General features: G+C 37.8%; 1 protein-coding gene across 2 annotated transcripts in view; it reads left to right on the top strand.

The window, feature by feature from the left end:
- The window catches only part of sh3bp4 (SH3-domain binding protein 4), a 44,091-nt gene that overhangs the window by 9,793 nt on the left and 14,780 nt on the right, over window positions 1-19,518 (top strand). For both annotated transcript variants that reach the window (XM_015601072.3, XM_022679493.2), the window contains exons 2-3: window positions 7,454-7,670; window positions 8,456-10,797. In XM_015601072.3, coding sequence (XP_015456558.3) covers window positions 7,550-7,670; window positions 8,456-10,797 — 2,463 coding nt within the window. In that variant the 5' untranslated portion in view covers window positions 7,454-7,549. The remainder of the gene's footprint in view (window positions 1-7,453; window positions 7,671-8,455; window positions 10,798-19,518) is intronic.

Genomic DNA, 19,518 nt, shown 5'->3' with positions numbered 1-19,518 from the left:
GATTAAATAAATCTGTTGATTAATATAACATACAATTCAGAGACTCCATTCGTATACACTCTCTTACAATTGTATGCCAGAGGGAAGCTTATCGCTTATTCAAGACAATAAGAAAGTCTTCCTTGCTACATAGGTCTAAATACTATACAGTCTTTAATCATTTTTATTTTTTTAGTTTTATATTTGGAATTTCCAAAATTAATTAAAAAGGATTGAGGTCTAGATTGAATCCGAAAATGTTTTCCATTATACATACAATCGAGGCCCAGTACTGATGTATTTAAAAAAAAAAAAAAAGAACATTACCAAATACAATGGGTGTACCCCCATTACATTCTTACACTTTGGGCAGTAAGCAGAGCATTTTGGGAGAAACATATTTTTTACATAAGGTATATAATTCAAACGATGAATTACTCTGAGCTGAACAGCTTGAGTTTTATTGCAAACTCATTTTTTTCTTGTTTGGTCCCAGACCTCATCATCCAGTATAACAACTGACAGCTCTTTCTCCCAGGTCTACTTAATCTGTATAGATTTTAGAAGTTAATTTATTTTGTTTTAAAGTTCTGAATACCAAGATGTCTCTCCGTAAGTTATAAAAGTGTAGATTGGCATCAGAGTTTTGAGAGTGGTGTTGGGTGGGGTCGGTGGTTTGGCGGTGCTGGCGATTCACTGTTTCTTGTTAGTTATCTGGGGGGGTGGGGGGAGGGGGCTGTTGGTGGTGCTTGGGATTGACTGTCGGATAATTTGTGTGTTCCTGATGGCGCAGTAACATATTACACCAACAGATGGCGCATATTCTCATCGCGATGTGGAATGACGTAGCTAAGGCTGAGGGCGTTTGTTTTTATGGTAGCCACCCTAATTATAAAGCACTGCAGGAAACCCTGGGTATTGACATACCCCTAGTGCATTTTAGGTAGGGCTGCACGATATGTAAAAAATTTTACATTGCTACTATATATATTTTTTTTGACGATATATATCGCGATATTTAACAATGCAGGGCACATGACGTGACACGCCTGGACTGTAATCAGCCCTTTAATCAGGCATTTAAATGGTTTTTAAAAGGTAAATGTGATCATTTTTATAAGATTAAAAGCATGAATTCAGCTGTAACTGGAAATATCTGCACAAAACTGTGCTGGACTGAGGTGCACAGCTTTCCACACTTGCCCATGTTTACAAGCACGTGCCCAACCATGTAGATGGAGGCCGTGCGATTACCTCGTTTTACTCCTGCCCCTGAACATTAGAGTCACACGCTGTCTTCAAACGCAGAGTAAAGACCCATTTATTCATAGAGTTCCTAAATTAGCATTTACCTTCTAGATATCAATACTGAATGTATTTATCAGCATCTAGTTTTATACAACTTTTGACTCTACAGACTAAGGATATTTTCAAAGTGAACAACAAAGTACTTTTGTAAGTTGCTCTGGATAACGGCTTCTGATAAATGCCTTAAATGTAAATGTTTTGTTTCACACGAGAAAAACCACATCAAACCACATAATCACATTCTCTTTGCTTATTGGTCAGAGCTGTATGGTATGAAGCAAAAAAAGGAAATACAGAAAGAAAGTTCTGTGTTCTGGATTTGCATGCATTTTAGTGTAATTTTAAACAAATCAACAGCAGATATAGCATTAGTTAATAACTGTAGGGTAATAAATCAGATGAAACTGTACCTGAACAGCTGTTTAGCAGAGGAGTTTGAGGGTTAGAGTTAGTTATGGGATTTAATCCATATATGAGCATAAGTAAAAAGGTATCTACCTTCTTTTCAGTAGTAGCAATGCCATGTACTGCTAAAAACACTTATACCCTCTAATATATCAACAGGCTCTGTAACACAAGTGAATTATGGCTGGATGTTGTTAATTTCTATTTTAAATAATAACGGCTTAAAGTTTTCAGATGAATCACTCATGTAAATGTGCTAATGTTGGCAGCACTACTTTATATACTGCACATTGAGGCTTAAATGTCTGTCTTTATAAGAGTTCAGGGTCATATTTAACCTGCATGTCGTCTCCTCCTGGAAGCTTCCAAAATGTGCTTTCTGTACAAACCTGGGAAATAACAGAAATATGATGAAATTGTAGAAACTGAAACAGGTTATCTCTCTGAAGCTGGAAGTTTTGATTCATGCTCCAGTGTACAGCAGGAGTTCAGGAGGGAGCAGGGAAACCTGTCCAGACAGGGAGACACATTTTTCCTTTTGAGTTTCTCCCAGCGACGTGTCACGACAGAGTGTGTACTTTCTGTATGTATGGTGTGGCACGTTATGTAATAATAATGGAACTAATTTGGAACCTGGTTTCACTGTTAGGATTGCTGTTGGGTAATCTGTGAAACTGACAGTGCAATTACTAAAACAGAGGCAGGTATCTAAAGAGGAAAACTAAAAATTATACAGCATATACATATACAGTATATATATCTGTGTTAAAGCTATACAGGAATGAATGCAGAATTATTCTGTAAACAAAACGTGTTAAAAAAAGCAGAATATGTTTTATATTTTAGATTCTTCTAAGTATCACATTTATCTTTGAGGACAGATCTGCACACTCTTGATATTTTAATCTCAGTGTCTTCATGATGGAGAGTCACCTGCAATAATTTTCTCAGCATCCTAAAGGAGTTCCTGGAGGTGCTGAACAATAATTGGTCTTCATGATGCTGTTTGTTCACTAGTGTTCTGTAACAAACCACTGAGGCCTTTACAGAACAGCTGTATTTATACTGAGACTAAATCACACACAATTGGACTCTATTAACTAAATAAGTGACATCTGAAGGCAGTTAATTTCACTAGATTTTAATTAGGGGTATCAGTGTACAGGAGTCTGAATACCACATCATTACTTTTGGGATTTTTATATGATTAAATAAAAAAACTTATATTTTTCATTCAATTTTCACTTCACAATTATGTAGTACTTTGTGTTGGTCTTAAAATTTACATTTAATTTAAGGTTAATCTTCAATCTTCCGAAGTTCATTCATGTGACTCCTTTGCTGCGCTCCCTCCACTGGCTTCCTGTTGCCGCCCGCATCCGATTCAAACCCCTAATTCTGGCCTACAAGGCAAAAAACGGACCAGCTCCTTCATACTTGATGGCAATGGTCAAAGCCAGATCTGCACAAAGAGCTCTTAGAGCTTCCAGTATGGCTCGGCTCGAACCTCCATCCCTCAAAACCCATAGGAAACAGACATCTAGACTCTTCTCTGTGCTGGAGCACCAAGGTGGTGAAATGAACTTTCACTGGTTGTCAGAACAGCAGAGCAGAGTCACTCACAGTCTTCAAACACTGACTCAAGACTCATCTTTTTAAAGAGTTCCTAAACTAATCAAAAAAAAAAAAAAGGTTCCTAGGGTTCTAAACATGATCAAGCTCTGTGTATCTCTTGATCCTAGTCTTAAAACTAGCTTTGGACATTTAAAGTAACATCAAAGCACTGTTGTAAATCGCTCTGGATAAGGGCGTCTGCTAAATACCGTAAATGCAAATGTAAATGCAAACCTTAAATGTTGTAAGGTGACAAAATGTGAAAAGGTTCAAGGGGTATTAATAGTTTTGCAAGCCACTATATTATGTGTAATTATTAAATAAGTGTATGTTTATGCTAGAGGTTAACTCACTAATGTGTCTTAACTTTCTGAAGTTATTTTAAAATAATATATTTTATATTAGGGATATAATGGTTACTGCAACACAGCGCCCCCTAAGGTAAATAATAATAAAGTCTGTAATGTGTTAAATAAGCAGTAAATCCTTAACATTACCATGTTCAAAGTTTATGCAAACACACACACACACACAAAATACATATAAACTGTACTCGTCCAATCCACCATGATTTAAAGTAGAACTCTGGTGTAAAGTGGACTTTAGGTGTAAAAAAAACGTAATAAAGAGTACTAACCTTTGTTGAAGAGCACACCTTCCGCAGCTTTCCGAAACTAAGTAATTCTGTGGTTTTTGCACTCTGTACAACAGCCACTTTGGGGCATACACTGCAAAAAACGATTCTTGAGCCCAGTAAACTTTGCTCATTAATATGAGAAGATTTTACCTAAAATTATACTTTTTGAACTATGCTTAATTAAAACAGTATGTACAACCCAATATTTTGTGTGTTTATTTTGTTTAGAAATTTGGAGAAATATTGCATGAATATTTGAGTAAAATCAACATGATTTGAGCCCAGTGATGTTTGCTCATTATAATGAGAAGATTTTACCTAAAATTACACTTTTCGAACTTTGCTTAATTACAAAAATAAGTACAACCCAATAGTTTTAGTGTGTATTATGTTAAGATTTTGTTACGCCTAACTAAATATTTTAAGGCTGCTTGGGAGACCACGAGGCACTGATACAAGTACTTATCTCCACTGATGAAGAACTTTTGGAAGGCAGCGAGCATGGACTGCATGGGTAAGAGCACAGTGACTGATTATTTTTGAGATATTTACAGTTGTGAGTTATCTGTGTAGTTTAAGTTCGTTTTAGAAACACGGTGCTTCAGTGAACTATGTTGGCCTGCAGCTATAGGCAAGCATCAAACCGAAAGAAAGGGCAAATGTAGCTAGCTAGCACGTAGGCTAACCACCCGGGTGGCTAATCCGGCACTGGGCGCGTACAAACCGGGCTGGGCCGTCATGCTAACACCGCATTAGCGACCCCGGTGAGTAGACCAGAGTCGGTCTAGCTGGCTTAATCAACTTATTTTTAGCGTGCCGTAATGCTAACACCGCGTTAGCGTGCTATAATGCTAACACCACGTTAGCGTGCTGTAATGCTAACACAGCGTTAGCGTGCTATAATGCTTACACCGCGTTAGCGTGCACCGCATTAGAGACCCCGGTGAGTAACGCCAGATCAGAGTCGGTCTAGCTGGCTAATCAAAGTATTGTTCGCGTGCTATAAGGCTAACGCATGTTAGCTACAATGATTGGCCACTTCAACCCCTTTTTTACATTCTCCTTTTCACTGAGCAGCTTGGTGCACTTAGTTCTATAATTATCAGTGTTGGGAATAACAGCGTTATAAGTAACGGCGTTAGGTAACGACGTCATTTTGTCAGTAACGGGATAAAATAATTAATTACTTTTCCTGTCGTTACAACGCCGTTGACGTTACTGGTGATTAAAAGCAGTGCGTTACTATATAATGATATAATAACAGTAATTCGAGCGGACCCCTGCCCAGGCTAGTGAGTAGTAACAGGTGTTTCACCATGAACTGTGACCTATAGAGATCTGTGACTCCAGGTCTAAACAGGTGACAGTTCTCGGTGTAACACCTGTTGAACTTGACACGCTCTTAACACGCCCTGGCCCGACGGCGGGCCAGATAAATATAATAATTAATATCTGGCTGTGTTTATGAATAATTACAGGCTCAATATATCAATGACAGCCTGCTGACTCTCAGGATTACGGAGCTGCAAACCGTTTTACTGTCGGATGTACGGTTCCTGAATAAGAGTGCGTTAGACGGTTCGGTCTGTGAACACGCTCTTTGATCCGCCTGGGGTTACTACAGGACACCCCTCACACGCAAACAGAGAATATCAGCGCGTACCTCAGAGTCCGGGCGTCAGAACCCCTCCAAACATCACAACATCCATCAGTCCAGTCTCCAGTAATCCTCATATCCGAGCACTGCTTTTAGAAAAAAATATTATCAACTTTAACGGTTTATTTTAGGAGTTTCTCTTTGTTCTACAGCGATAAACTGCGCATGCGCGTTTCCATGGGCTTCAGCCTGAGAAAAAAAAGAGGTCTGGGCTCAGCCAATCAGGTGGCGAGTTATGCGGGACAGAGGTGGTAGCCAATCAGAGCCAGTGTTTTTACACGTGTGCCGAAGCACACCTGTGACACTCTCTGTAACTGTTTACTTTTTGCTTTTGCTTTTTTTTTATATAAAAAAATGTTTTTTTTAAAGGATTTTATTCTGCTCTATTCTGATGTGCAATAAATATAAAAAGTTATGTACAAACACCTTTCTGATCTACTTATTTCAACTGACTGTAAAAATGCTTTTTTTTCAGTAATTGGCCTGCAGGTTAGGGAGACAAAGGGATAAAATATTATTTTTGTTTCTACACTGTTTTACAGAGTTTTTGCAGATGAGCATAAAACACATGTATTTCTATAATTACAGACTGTTTGTTAAAAAAATAAATGGAGTTCATTTGAAATGGTCTAAGACTTTTTTTTAACTGCTTTTAAATATTTAATGTTCAGCTGCTCAACCTGCTGTCTTGCTCATGTTCATCTTACAATATTAAGTTAAGTTAATATTAAGTTTATTCACTGGACAAAGACATTTTTTTATGTGAAGGCGTAAAGTGATTTTTTTTGTACTGTCAGTATTAAGACTTTTTGAAAAAAGGACAAAAAAACTTTTCTTAGTTTTATTTAAGAATATGGTGCAACATTTTTGCAAACGTATTATTAAGTATTGCCAGTTTAAGATTTTTGTTAAAAATTAGTAAAAAAATATTTGTTGGTTCTACGTAAAAATATGGTGCAACATTTTTGCAACCTTATTATTAAGTAATGTCAGTTTAAGATTTTAGTTAAAAATGACTAAAAAATATTTGTTGGTTCTACGTAAAAATATGGTGCAACATTTTTGCAACCTTATTTTTAAGTAATTTCACTGTAATTTTTTTTGTAAAAATGACGAAAAATGTTTCTATGGGTTTACGTAAAAACATAGTGCAACATTTTTGCAAGCAAATTATTAAGTAATATCAGTTTAATATTTTAATTAAAAGTTATCAAAAAAGATTTGTGGGTAACACTTAAAAACAAGCTTGCAAAAACGTTGCACTATATTTTTAAGTAAAACCAGCACATCATTTTTTACAGTGTATCTTGCCACGATAAATTGCTTTTTACACTGTTATCCAGGCTCAAAATTACTGGATCTCAGAAAGCTGTGGGAGAGCAGAGTCAATTTTACACCAGAGTTCTTCTTTAATGAGTGTTAATAAGGTGTTTAGTCAAAGCCAGTCAAAGGAAAGGACAGTGAGACATAAAAAATAAATAGAGATGAAAAAAACGTGTGTATGGTGACTCTCGCTACAAGACTACAATGAACAAGATAATATCCCTAAACCACTACAGTTCCCACAATACCATGCAAGTCCACCATCCATACTGTATTTCAACATGGTGCCATCTGGTTCTAGACTCCTATTCTATAAATTAACATACCAGCTTATTCATGTTAATGGGTTCCATTGAACATTGGCAACATGTTCAATGTCAGCTAAATGCCATCTAAAATAATACACTTAGATTATGTGATAACATGGTGATGTATTTATTGTGACAGCCCTACTAACGGTACACTGTGCATTTCCAGTTTACTCAGTAATTAGTCAGTAAGTATCTTATCTTTTCTTCTGTTCTCAACAGGCTGTGTGGATGGCTGATAATTGCTGTTGTCATTGGAAGATAACCATGGGAGGAGCACCCTGACCGAGACGGGAAAGTGCATCAAGAACCGAAATCATGGCTGCCCATCGAATTCGCTCAGCAAATAACAATAATGCTCTTCCTCGCTGCAAGTCTGAGGGAGCACTTATTGATCTGAGTGAAGGAGTTTCAGAAGCCACCCTCACTGATGTTAAAGGTGTGTATCTTTGGGCTCTGCGTTTTTATGTGATAAATGTTGTGAATGTGAGCTGACAGTAGTGCTCAAAACATCTCAATTTAGAAAAAAATGTCCAAAACTAAAACCGTTTTTTGCAGGTTTTCATTTATTTTGCCACTTTTCACTTTTTATTACCCTAGGTGTATTTTTGTCTTGCTTATCAAAGAATTTCAAAACTATTTTTTATCCAACAAGACTTCGGACCACTTCTCTAAGCATGTTACCATAATGCATATTTTGTGGTCAAGCTGTAAAAAAATAAACCAGAAAAGAAGTTTGGACAATTTAAAACATTATATTATTAATATAAATAAATATATATAAAAAAAAAATGTATTATCCTAGCCCTGTATAGCTCATGTCTATAAGCTGGAAAACAGCCAGGTTGTGAAGAGGAATAATAAATAAATGAATACCACATGAGATAATGCTAAATACTTCAGTATTTTGTTTTCATTTTGTAATTAAATCGTAAAAATGAACTTAAATTTGCCTTTTTTTATTTTGGCTCTCCCTTGTCGCTACAGGTAGGGGGACCTGAGATGCTGTTTACAATAAAACCTAAAATTTGAGTACTGAAATGCTGTTATGTACTTCGGTATAAATTATTTGATATTTTCACTCCTTTTTAGTACTTTCCGCCAGTTTAAGCCACATATTTTTGCTTGCCGAACATTCAGTGCGTCCAGAGCTTAAAGATGTTTTATTGATTCCTTCAGTAGACAATTTTGATCTTAATACTGATAGTTTTCTCTTTTTGTCAGTGCCTACTCCTAGTGCCTTGCGGCTGGATACAACTGCCTCAATTGGTTCTGCAAGAGAAGTTATTGCCATTAAGGATTACTGTCCATCAAGCTTCACTACCTTAAAGTTTTCTAAAGGAGACTGTCTCTATGTTCTCGACACATCTGGTGGCGAGTGGTGGTACGCCCACAATAATACGGAGATGGGTTACATTCCAGCAGCCTACGTTCAGCCTATTAAACATCGAGACTCTTCGTTCTGCGACAGCGGCATGATCGACAGTATCGGAGATGTTTCTAAGGATGGGGCCAAAGAGGTGGAGCAGCGTGGGGAGTGGTCTGCATTCACACAACCTGCTCTTCCTCAAAACGGGAATCCTTTTGTGACGAGGCGGATGTCTACCAATCCTTTCCTTGATTGTTCCTTGCAAGGCACAGCTGATCAAAACCAGAGTGTCCAGAGTTCTACCGACCTCCACAGATTGGACTCTAAGGCCAGCAGCACTGTTAACATCAACGGTTTTGGGAGTGATATATTTGACAGAAACTTCTTGTCTCCGAACCTGGGGAAGAGTCAAGTTCTCCGAAGAGACAACCCATTCTACAGAAGCAAGCGCTGCTACAGCTTGTCAGAACTGTCTGTCTTGCAAGCCCAAGCAGACTCATCTGAAGAGTTTGTAAGCTTCTTTGGTGGTTTGAAAGCGCCTGCACCTGAAGAGTTTCAGAGCCGTGAAGACTTTAAAAGTGCCTGGTTAAGCCATAGAAAGCTGGCAAGGTCCTGCCACAACCTGGATTCCATTGGACAAAATCCTGGCTGGGGTCAAACGCAGCCCATCGAGACTAACATCGTATGCAAACTGGACAGTTCAGGTGGTGCTGTTCAATTACCCAACACTAGCATCAGCGTCCATGTTCCTGAGGGCCATGTCTCATCAGGGGACACTCAGCAAATATCTTTGAAAGCTTTACTAGATCCACCACTGGAGCTGAACAATGACAAATGCACTACTGTGAGCCCAGTGGTGGAGGTTAAACTCAGTAATATGGAGACTAAAACCACCATAACCTTAGAGATGAAAGTGTCTGTGGTGGTAAAGATGGAGAGTCGACAAAAGGCCGAAGTGATCTGCGTCAGGAGCGACTGCAAGGAGGGACCGTACATTCCAGTTCCTCATGCCTACATGTACGGAGATACTGTTCAAGTAGCCTTGGACAATTTAGAGCCGTGTATGTATGTGTCAGTTGTTGCTCAAGCCCAAGTCGTAGCCCCGTACGCTACGGTCTGGGAACATGTAGTGAAGAAGGTCACGCTTGGCGTATATGGCCCCAAACACATCCACCCATCCTTCAAATCAGTGGTCGCCATCTTTGGTCATGACTGCGCTCCAAAAACCTTACTAGTAAGCGAAGTTAAGAAGCAGTCACACTGCACCCCACCAGTGACCCTGCAGTTGTGGGGCAAGCACCAGTTTGTCCTCGCAAAGCCTCAAGACCTTCAAGTTGGGATGTACTCCAACATGTTAAACTTCGAAGTGAAGGCCAGTGAGCAGGAAAGGATAGTAAGAGGCTTCCAACTGAAACTCGGCAAAGTGTCCCGACTCATCTACATGATATCTGCCCGTGACCCAGCAAAAATCTCAGACTTCACTCTGCGGGTTCAGGTCAAAGACGACCACGATTGCAGCCTCGCCCAGTTCTGCGTCCAAACTCCCACGCCTCCCCCGAAGGCAGCCACCAGGGGCTCAGTGCAGAGACGCTTCCTGAAGAAGAAGGAAGTCAACAAAATCATCCTGTCTCCTCTTGTCTCAACCATAAAGTACCCTGTGTTCCAGGATAGACCCATCAAAAACCTCAAATTTGGAAAGCTGTTGAAAACCGTAATCAGACAGTCCAAGAACCAGTACCTGCTGGAGTATCTGAAAGGAGATGTGGTGGCACTTCTGAGCGAGGAAAAAGTCAAACTAAAGGGGCATCTCTGGACCAAAGAGTGGTATATCGGCTTCTGCCACAGCAGAATCGGGCTGGTACACGCAAAGAACGTTCTAATAATGGGGAAGGTCAAACCGCCTAATTATAAGGGGGCCGATTTGACGTCTTCTGTGCTCCTGGACCAAATTCTCCGGCCCTGCAAATGCCTCACGTACATCTACGCCTCAGTGAGGACTATACTGATGGAAAACGTGGGGAGCTGGAGAGCGTTCGCTGATGCCTTGGGCTATGTCAACCTTCCTCTGACACACTTTTGTCGAACAGAGCCAGACAGCGAGGCTGAGAAAGTGGCTTCTGTTCTGGAGAAGCTTAAGGAGGACTGCAATGCTGTGGAGGGAAAAGAAAGGAAGTCGTTCCAGAAGGAGCTCATGTCGGTATGTACCAATAAAGTATTTTATTTCAGGGTTTATTTACTGTGAAATCAGCCAATTACATTCTTTAAGGGAATGTTTAGAGTGGGACATTCTTACTGATAGTGATGGGAAAGTGATGCGAAAGAAGCCATTTCTGCAAGCACGCCACAGAGTCATCTATGCAAAGACACACCTCAGGCGACTCTGTTTGTGGCATTATTGCAGAAATGGCTTCTTTCGCATCACTCTCCCATACAGCTTCTCCTTGTGCAAAGTGCGATATTTTCTGATATTTTTCTTGGCCTGCCACTTCGGCTTAACAAGAACTGTCCCTGTGGTCTTCCATTTCCTTACTATGTTCCTCACAGTGGAAACTGACAGGTTAAATCTCTGAGACAACTTTTTGTATCTTTCCCCTGAACAACTATTTTGAACAATCTTTGTTTTTAGATCATTTGAGGGTTGTTTTGATGAGCCCATGATGCCACTCTTCAGATGAGATTCAAATAGGAGAACAACTTGCAATTGGCCACCTTAAATACCTTTTCTCATGATTGGATACACCTGGCTATGAAGTTCTAAGCTCAATGAGGTTACTAAACCAATTTTGTGCTTCAGTAAGTCAGTAAAAATAGTTAGGAGTATTCAAATAAATAAAATGATAAGGGTGCCCATACTTTTGCACCGGTCAAATTTTGGTTTAATGCATATTGCACATTTTCTGTTAGTACAATAAACCTCATTTCAATCCTGAAATATTACTGTGTCCATCAGTTATTAGATATATCAAACTGAAATGGCTGTTGCAAACACCCAAATATTTACAACTAAAATTATTAAGATTAATAGGGATGCCCAAACTTTTTCATATGACTGTATACACCCAGATCTTTACACAAAGGTGTGAAAAGTATTGACATCCATTACTTAGGTACAATTTTAGAAAGTAGGGTTTAAAATACTTCTGTAGAAGTTGAAGTATCAATTCAAGTGTTTTACTCAAGTAAAATAACTGATTTCAAAACTACACCACTAGTGCCTATAGTGCACTACGCACTAGCTGCTATGTTCTTGTTGAAGTGTGGGCGTGATGTTTGCAGGTGTGACGGATCATGTATATACCGATAGGGTGTCGGAATGGTATATGTTTATACTTCACATCCAACCACAATCAAATTCACTCAATTCTGCTGCATATATTTATTAAGATAGGGTTTTTTTTAATGATGAAAAGCCAGAATGAAAACAAGCTGAAATGAAATAGGAGTAACGAGGCTATTTTTAAATGTAAGGAGCAGAAGTAAAAAGTCGACTTGAAAGTAATTACTCCAGTAAAGTATAGATAACCAAAATTCTGCTTAAAAAGTAACTTAACAAAGTATTGTTATTAAAACAAACTAGATTAAGGCTACATTCACATTATCAGACTGAAGTGACTCAAATCTGATTTTCTGCTCAGTGTGGCTCAGATCTGATTTTTTCATGGCTGTGTGAATGTGCCAAATCTATTTTTTTTCTAATCAGATTTGAGTCACTTTCATATGTGGTATATGAATTGGATACATATCAATACGGTCAAAATCAGAATTCATATGTCTTTTTGCCTTTATACTTGCTTATCTCTCGTACCTACACATCTCTTGGTGCAGCTGTGCAGCTATAGCTGCAAAAACAGCAAAAGCAAACCACCTGGCCTTTTTTCACCTTCTCAACCTGAGCGTATTCTTCAGACCAGATGTTTACTTTCCACTCAAGAAAAAGATGCTTCACATTAGGGGTGGGCGATATAGCTCTAAAATATTATCACGATATTTCAGGGTATTTTTGCGATATACTTGGCGATATAGGAAAACAGAAAAATAATTAATTAATTTCAGGAATATAGTATAATAGTATAACAGAATAATCATAATGTGGCAAAATAAATAATATAGCATAAAATAATATAATGCAGCAAACATATTGCAGAATATTTAGTGCATGCACATAAACTGCAAACTAAAACAATTATACAATAAATACACCTAAAGCTTCACAGTAAATAATAGACTACTTTTAAGACAGAACAGCCCTATTATCACGATATGGATTTTAAAAATTACGATATTTCTGTGTCACGATATATTGTATACGATATAATATTGCACACCCCTACTTCACATTTGAGTTGCTAACGCATCCATTTCACCTTTATAAAGCTACGAGTTGTCTCACAAATATGAGTTTTTTTGTTGTTGGTGAAGAAGGCAGCGTTTATAGATGTATCCATGTGCGCATGTGAGACGTTTCAGGAACAGATTTGTTCACATTACACACAGATACAGGTCGCTTACATTTGTGAAAGTGAACCTTCAAGACAGCAAAATCCGATCTGAGCAAAAAAATCTGATTTGAGCAAAGTGGCTTGTAATGTGAACATAGCCTAAATGTACAGGCTACAATGTAATAAATACAGCAACCTTGGTGCAAAATCTTGACTGGACTTTTAGGTGTAAAAATGCCCAGGACTAGAAATTAACAGCTCTGTGCCAGGTTGTGTAGTGTTCTGTAGTAAACAGCACATATACACATGCCTACAGTATATAAACGCTTTTCACACAAGTGTCAACAAAGTTTAGTAGCGACCCATGATTCAACAGGAACCTAAAACAGGATGTTCACCAGGGGAAAGTGTGTTTTCGTGCTTGAGTGATTTAATATAACAATAGCAGTGTGGATAAGGTCTGTTCTTTCACACTTTAGAACACAGTAATCCTGTGGTTGCATGTATATCATCATGTTCAGCATAATCACAGGATTCAGACTGCGGGTATAACGGCTGTTTATGGCTGAGCATGTAGATTAAACACAACAAAAACAACAATTTGCATGCCATTCCGTGTGTGATAATGCTGCCTGTCTGCCCTACTGTTTTCAAAGGCTGAACAGAGATGGAGCGTTCTGTGTAAGAGAAATGTGAAATCCTGTTATCTATAGAGCTCCACAATAGAGAGGAACCAGGATAAGGCAGGTTTGTGTCCACAGTTCTGTTTGGAAACTGCTGGTTAAATGTTGGCCGTGACATTGCACATTGAAAAGCAAAGCACAGAGAATTCCTCTGAGCTGCTACGTGCCTTTAGGCTACCTGAAATAAAGAATGTCTCCATTTAAAAAGGTTTCCGAATGCAAGACCACGAGGCGCTGTGCCCTGCTGTACAGAGTCACAAACCGTCTTAACTTCACGTCTGTGAGCTTCTTAATATTAGAGTATCTGCAGGTATGGAGAAATTAAATCTAACCTTTAAATTATATACATTTATTTATCATTTGGAATTAGGACAATTACACAATCCCCGTTCATAAGAATTACTATTAATGCCTCCAAAAGCTTTGATACATCAGCTAACAGACACCTGTCATCACCAGCATTACACTAGTGTGCTCTCTTGGAAAGCAGTTAGATACTGTACACCAACTTGGTAAAATTCATGGGACAGCTGTATGTTATGGCAAGTATACACTATGAGATTTATGGGCCAATATAAGACAATTTTTCACTTGTGCAACTATTTTTGCGATTGAGTTTGAACGCTGTGAAGGTATCGCACTGTTAAAGCACTGCCACGAGTTGAATTGCCATTGTAGCGTGTTACTCACCTTCAAGGGCGTTGTGCTTTTTTTTTTTATTTTTTTTTTTTTAGTTTTTTAGTTCATGGAGTGAATTTTGTGCCAAACATTTTACACAACAAAGTAAAATCCACAGTCAAATAGGTAAGAATCAAAAGATGAAAGTCTATATTGCAAATTCAAAAGAGAATATATATATATATATATATATATATATATATATATATATATATATATATATATATATATATATATATATATATATGCATTTTTTTATATATTTGGTTACTTTATTATTCTTTGCAAATATTTAAAAATGATTTTACACATTAAGTATGAAAAAACTTGAGCTTTTTAATGGAGCGTGGTCAGTCTCAGATGAGGGTTTAGGGTACCCGTCAGTCCAAAATCAGCTGAGGGAAATGTCTTCTTCTAAGCCCCACCCACCTGTGAAAACTGTGCCAAAACGTTAATTGCAACATACACTTTTTCCTTTTGATTTTTACAATTTTGATTGCGGACTTAATTTTTTTGCATAAAAATTTTGGCACAAACTTCACTCTATGTAAGTTTGTCTCTGGAAGGCAAAAATGTTCGTATCTTAGAAAGTAGATCATTAAACAGAAACATAGTGTCTATGGTCATACTGTCTGAGCAGTCAGGTCACATCAGAGCATCATGCCACATCATGAGCTGTGAACTTTTAAACTCTGCAATTTAGTTGTATAGTTAGTTGTTTAGTTGTTAGTCGTATATTTTTAACTGGGGCTGAGCAAAACCACTAATTAATTGAGATCCATATGGGAGTAAGTTGGAGCCCATTTTGGAAGCTCAGCTGGATATCAATAACAACATATGCAGTACAAACACACTCAGAGTCAATAACCACCTGGAACCCCCCTAGCCTGCATTCCACTGATTTCTAAAGTGCATCTATTTATCATTCCTCCGTGCATAGTGTCATGTGTGTACTGGGAATACACTATAGAAGTCTAATATTACCACCCACAGTGGACTGTGGTAATGATGGTGACTGGTGGTGTCTGGCTAGAATTAGTTCAAGTAGTCCATGTGAAGACATAAACGACTCTGGCAGAAATACATTACAACAGACATAATTTAAATGCTTTTTTATTAACATGTTTTGTAGCAAATAACTCTTATTGAGATTTGTTGTCCATCAGAATAGTCCATGAAACAGCCAATGAAAAAATGTACAAGCCAACAAAGCGGTAGCTTAGCCCCATCCACTGCACTGAAAAAAACAGCAATTAGGGCAATTAGGGCATAGCAGTGCTAGAGTTAGTAAGGGCTTATTTGAAATAATTTTGTGTGATTTAGAACACTTTTTATCATGTTTATGTAACTGTTTAGAGATCAATAAGGTCAATATCAAATATAAAATAAAAAAATGCTACAAAATATTATTTTAGACTTTCAATGTAACAGACTTAAAAAAGGAATTAAAAAGTGTACTCAAGGGGGTGCCGAGTGGTCCAGCGGTCTAAAGCGCTGCCACTATTGATATTGACCTTATTGATCTCTAAACAGGTTTGAACCCCCGCTCATGCAGCTTTGCCATCAAGCTGCCGGCGCTCAGAGGGAGCAAAATTGGCCCTGTAGAAGCAGTGGCTGGCTTCACATGTATCGGAGGAAGGATGTGTTAGTCTTCATCCACCTGTTGTTGGGGAATCACTAGTGATAGGGGGAGTCCTAATGAGTGGGTTGGGTAATTGGCCATGTAAATTGGGAGAAAATTGAAAAAATTTGAAGAAAAAAAAAAAATTGTGTACATAATTGGATTTAATATTTATTTAGATTTTTGAGCATATTTGGCTATGTTCAAACAACTCTGTCTGAATGGCCTGATTGGAACTCATGCGGCTTTTATGTCTAACAGAAAGAAAAATGTTGATGACAAGAGCGGGAAGTGAGCATGAGTTAACAGAGAAAACTTGAGTGGTGAAAAAAAGCTCTGAAATATTTTGAATAATGTTTTGTTCATGGCAGATAATACGTCCTTTCCAACAAGCTGGAGTCATTTATATTATAGTATATTTTTCCATCACTGAAACAATTCAGGTCTGAAAGGATTCAAATGAAGTAAAGGCTATAGCTTTGGGGTATCTTCTTTAAACAAATGTATGAAGTTTCAATGAAGATAAAGTTAATGCAGTGTGTAGTGTATGGTCTGAGCACTGCAGGCTAATCTTCCAAATCTTCAAGCTCTGCAGCAATGCTGGCAGCGTTCATGCATCATGTTTTTTTTTTTATCACTAGAACATTCAGGTCTGAAAAGTTCGAAAGAGATGAAGGCTATAGTTTGTGACATTCTCCAGTTTCACTCTTGTTTTTATCTGGGATGAGTACATGGGTTTATGAGGACAGTGAGATCCATCAGTATAGGACCAGAACAGTGAAAAGTTATGAACTTTATACCACATCAAGAATCTGATGTACACTTTTTTAGGACTTTTCTCAAGAACTAATTTATGAAAAGTCTGATGCTGCTGCTGAATGAAGCCCAGTGTTGTCTTGCTTTAGATGTTGCAATAATTCTAAACTCATTATAAAGAAAAATGGTGGAACACATTAGAGTAAAGTTATTAACCTCACCTCCTTGCCTGAATAACTTTTTGAAGAAAGTCTTTTCAGTGCTTTCCCATGCATGGCTTTATAATCGGCATGAAGAAGAGCTAAAACGCCCTGAATTTCCAGCCCTGGCCAAAGGAGCATCTTGGAGTCTCATCTGTGTGACCAGGCCGGACTGGGCTGGTGATTAGTATTCTGTTCTGTATTGGCGGAAGATGGAAGAAGGCCAGAGGGTGTCTCTCTGCTGAGAATCTTAGCTCCGCAGATGTTTCCTCTTTCATTGTTTGCAACTAAACCAAGTAGCTGAAAGCAAAGCTGAAGGCACGCCCAACTCCAAGCTCACTCATGGTGGGAAATTAGCACCTGCCACTGTCCAAATGTGGGTAAATTTAGGTAAAAAAAAAATCAATCCACATGCCACAGTAGCAGGTTAGCAATGGGGCTGGGTAATATTGTAAAAAACACTGTTTCATTTATTGTACACAGATTCTTATTTAATTTATGCTGCATATCATCAAATTAAAAAGGATATTTTACATTCTGTGTAATAACATGTACAGTTGAGTTGGTCTTCTTTAAGTACTGATGAGTACTAAGTACTAATGATATCCCTGATATAATTATTGTCAATATGATAAATATCAATATATTGTCTAGCCCTAATAGTGATATACTCAAATATATTAACAATTCTCATTTTTTTAGTTCTTACATGAATGAAATTGTCAGATTTTTTTATTGTAGATGAGCTATCAAATTATTTTGTATTACATTTATTAAATGTATTTATCAAAACCGTGCAAACATAATAAAACATAATAAGTAAAAGCAACCTTACAGTCAGCTTTTATACTGAACAAGATACACATACTACCTTCTTGTATTTCAATATAATATTAATATTAACATTGGTTGTTCTGGGTTCTCTTGAGTCCTCATGGATGAGTTGACCAAGGCCTTTTGGAGTAATTTCAGTAGGCCTAGAAAAATTCACCAATGTTACGTGTTTTCTCCATTTCTGGGTAATAGCCTTAAAAATGACTTTGCAACCTTTTCCAGACTGATAGATGTCAATGAATTTTAGATTAGTATTCAAATGCATTCGGTTGTAACTATTGCTGTGTCTAGTCCTTGCCAATAGAATAGGACTGTCTCGAGCAGATGGACGTAAACCTATTGACAAAACCGAGGTATGCCTAAACCGAGGTATGGGCAATAGGAGGAGTATTGATAATCTGAAATCTTTTTTTTCTACATTATAAATGAATACTGAAGTCTTCCAGACTATGAAAAAACACATAAGGAATAATGTAGTGACTTAAAAGTGTTACACAAACCAAAATACTCTGTAAAGCATTTAGGTGCTCTTATCTAGAGTGCTGTTAACTTGCAGTTTCTGAGGCTGAAAACTCTGATGAACTTAACCTGTGCAACAGAGGAAACTCTTGGTCTTCCTTTACTGGAGCGGTCCTGATGAGAGCCACTTTCTTAAGGTTTTTATTTTCTGTGTGACTGCCCTTGAGGATACTATCAAAGATCTTAAAATAAAGGTCATTGTTTTTCATTATGTATGTCAATGTATACCAACTCTACCTCTTCACAACTTTACAACTGATGCTCTGAAACACAGAAAATTCAAGTAATTAACTCTTGATAAGTTCAGCACAGCTGTTAACTGAAAGCTCACATTCCAGGTGACTCTACCTCATAAAGCTGATCCAGCCAAGATGTTCAAAACTGTCATCCAAGCAAAAGTTTCTATTTTGAAGAATCTAAAACTTTATTTACTAATAATCACATAGCATTGTGCATTTTAGATGCAACAATGATGCATGAATGAGCAGTTCAGGGAAATTGAACACAATCTAAAGTAAACAATTCAAAAGTTCTATAATTAAAGAAAGTCATTCTGGCTGTCATGCAGTCAAAGTGTCTTTATATGTTTCCATTAACCCCAGCAAGCCTTCAAAGATGAGTTTGATCAGATGCTGCACTTTAGACTACAACAGTGTAGCTAATGTTGTTTCTTTAAACAGAAAACTTCTCACAGCCACTCTTTATAACAGGTGACAACTTCACTTTAGCTGCCTGTCTGAAACATTAAAAGGCTGTGAAATCTGGCACCTGGGTCAGCATGAAGCAGAGGGTCTTATCAGTGGGGGATTTGCTTATCTGGGCCTGAGTACTGACCTGTTTAGAACTTTCCATTTTAAAAGAGAATCTTCTAATTCCAACCTGCAGTTTTTAAACACTTTTGAAGTCTGAAGCAGCCATTCATGTTTTATGAGCAGTGAGCTAATCTCCGACACTTTGAAGGTACATGGAAAGTCAATGTACCTTCAAAAGTATCCAGACGCTTAGTTAAATCAGTGAGTTCAGCCAGTTTACAGTTCATTTAATACTGATAACAGAATTTAGTTTGATCCAAAACAAAATAGCAGGTGCCAAATGTGCTGCAAACCACCATCTGGACCAAAGGTACAACATTTATTCTAACAAGAAGTGATCCTTTTCTTATGGTTTGTATTTTCAGACCATTTACAG

The sequence above is a fragment of the Astyanax mexicanus genome, chromosome 11 (genome assembly GCF_023375975.1).
Source record: "Astyanax mexicanus isolate ESR-SI-001 chromosome 11, AstMex3_surface, whole genome shotgun sequence".
Taxonomy (NCBI): domain Eukaryota; kingdom Metazoa; phylum Chordata; class Actinopteri; order Characiformes; family Acestrorhamphidae; genus Astyanax; species Astyanax mexicanus.
This window is presented reverse-complemented; position numbering and strand designations above follow the sequence as displayed.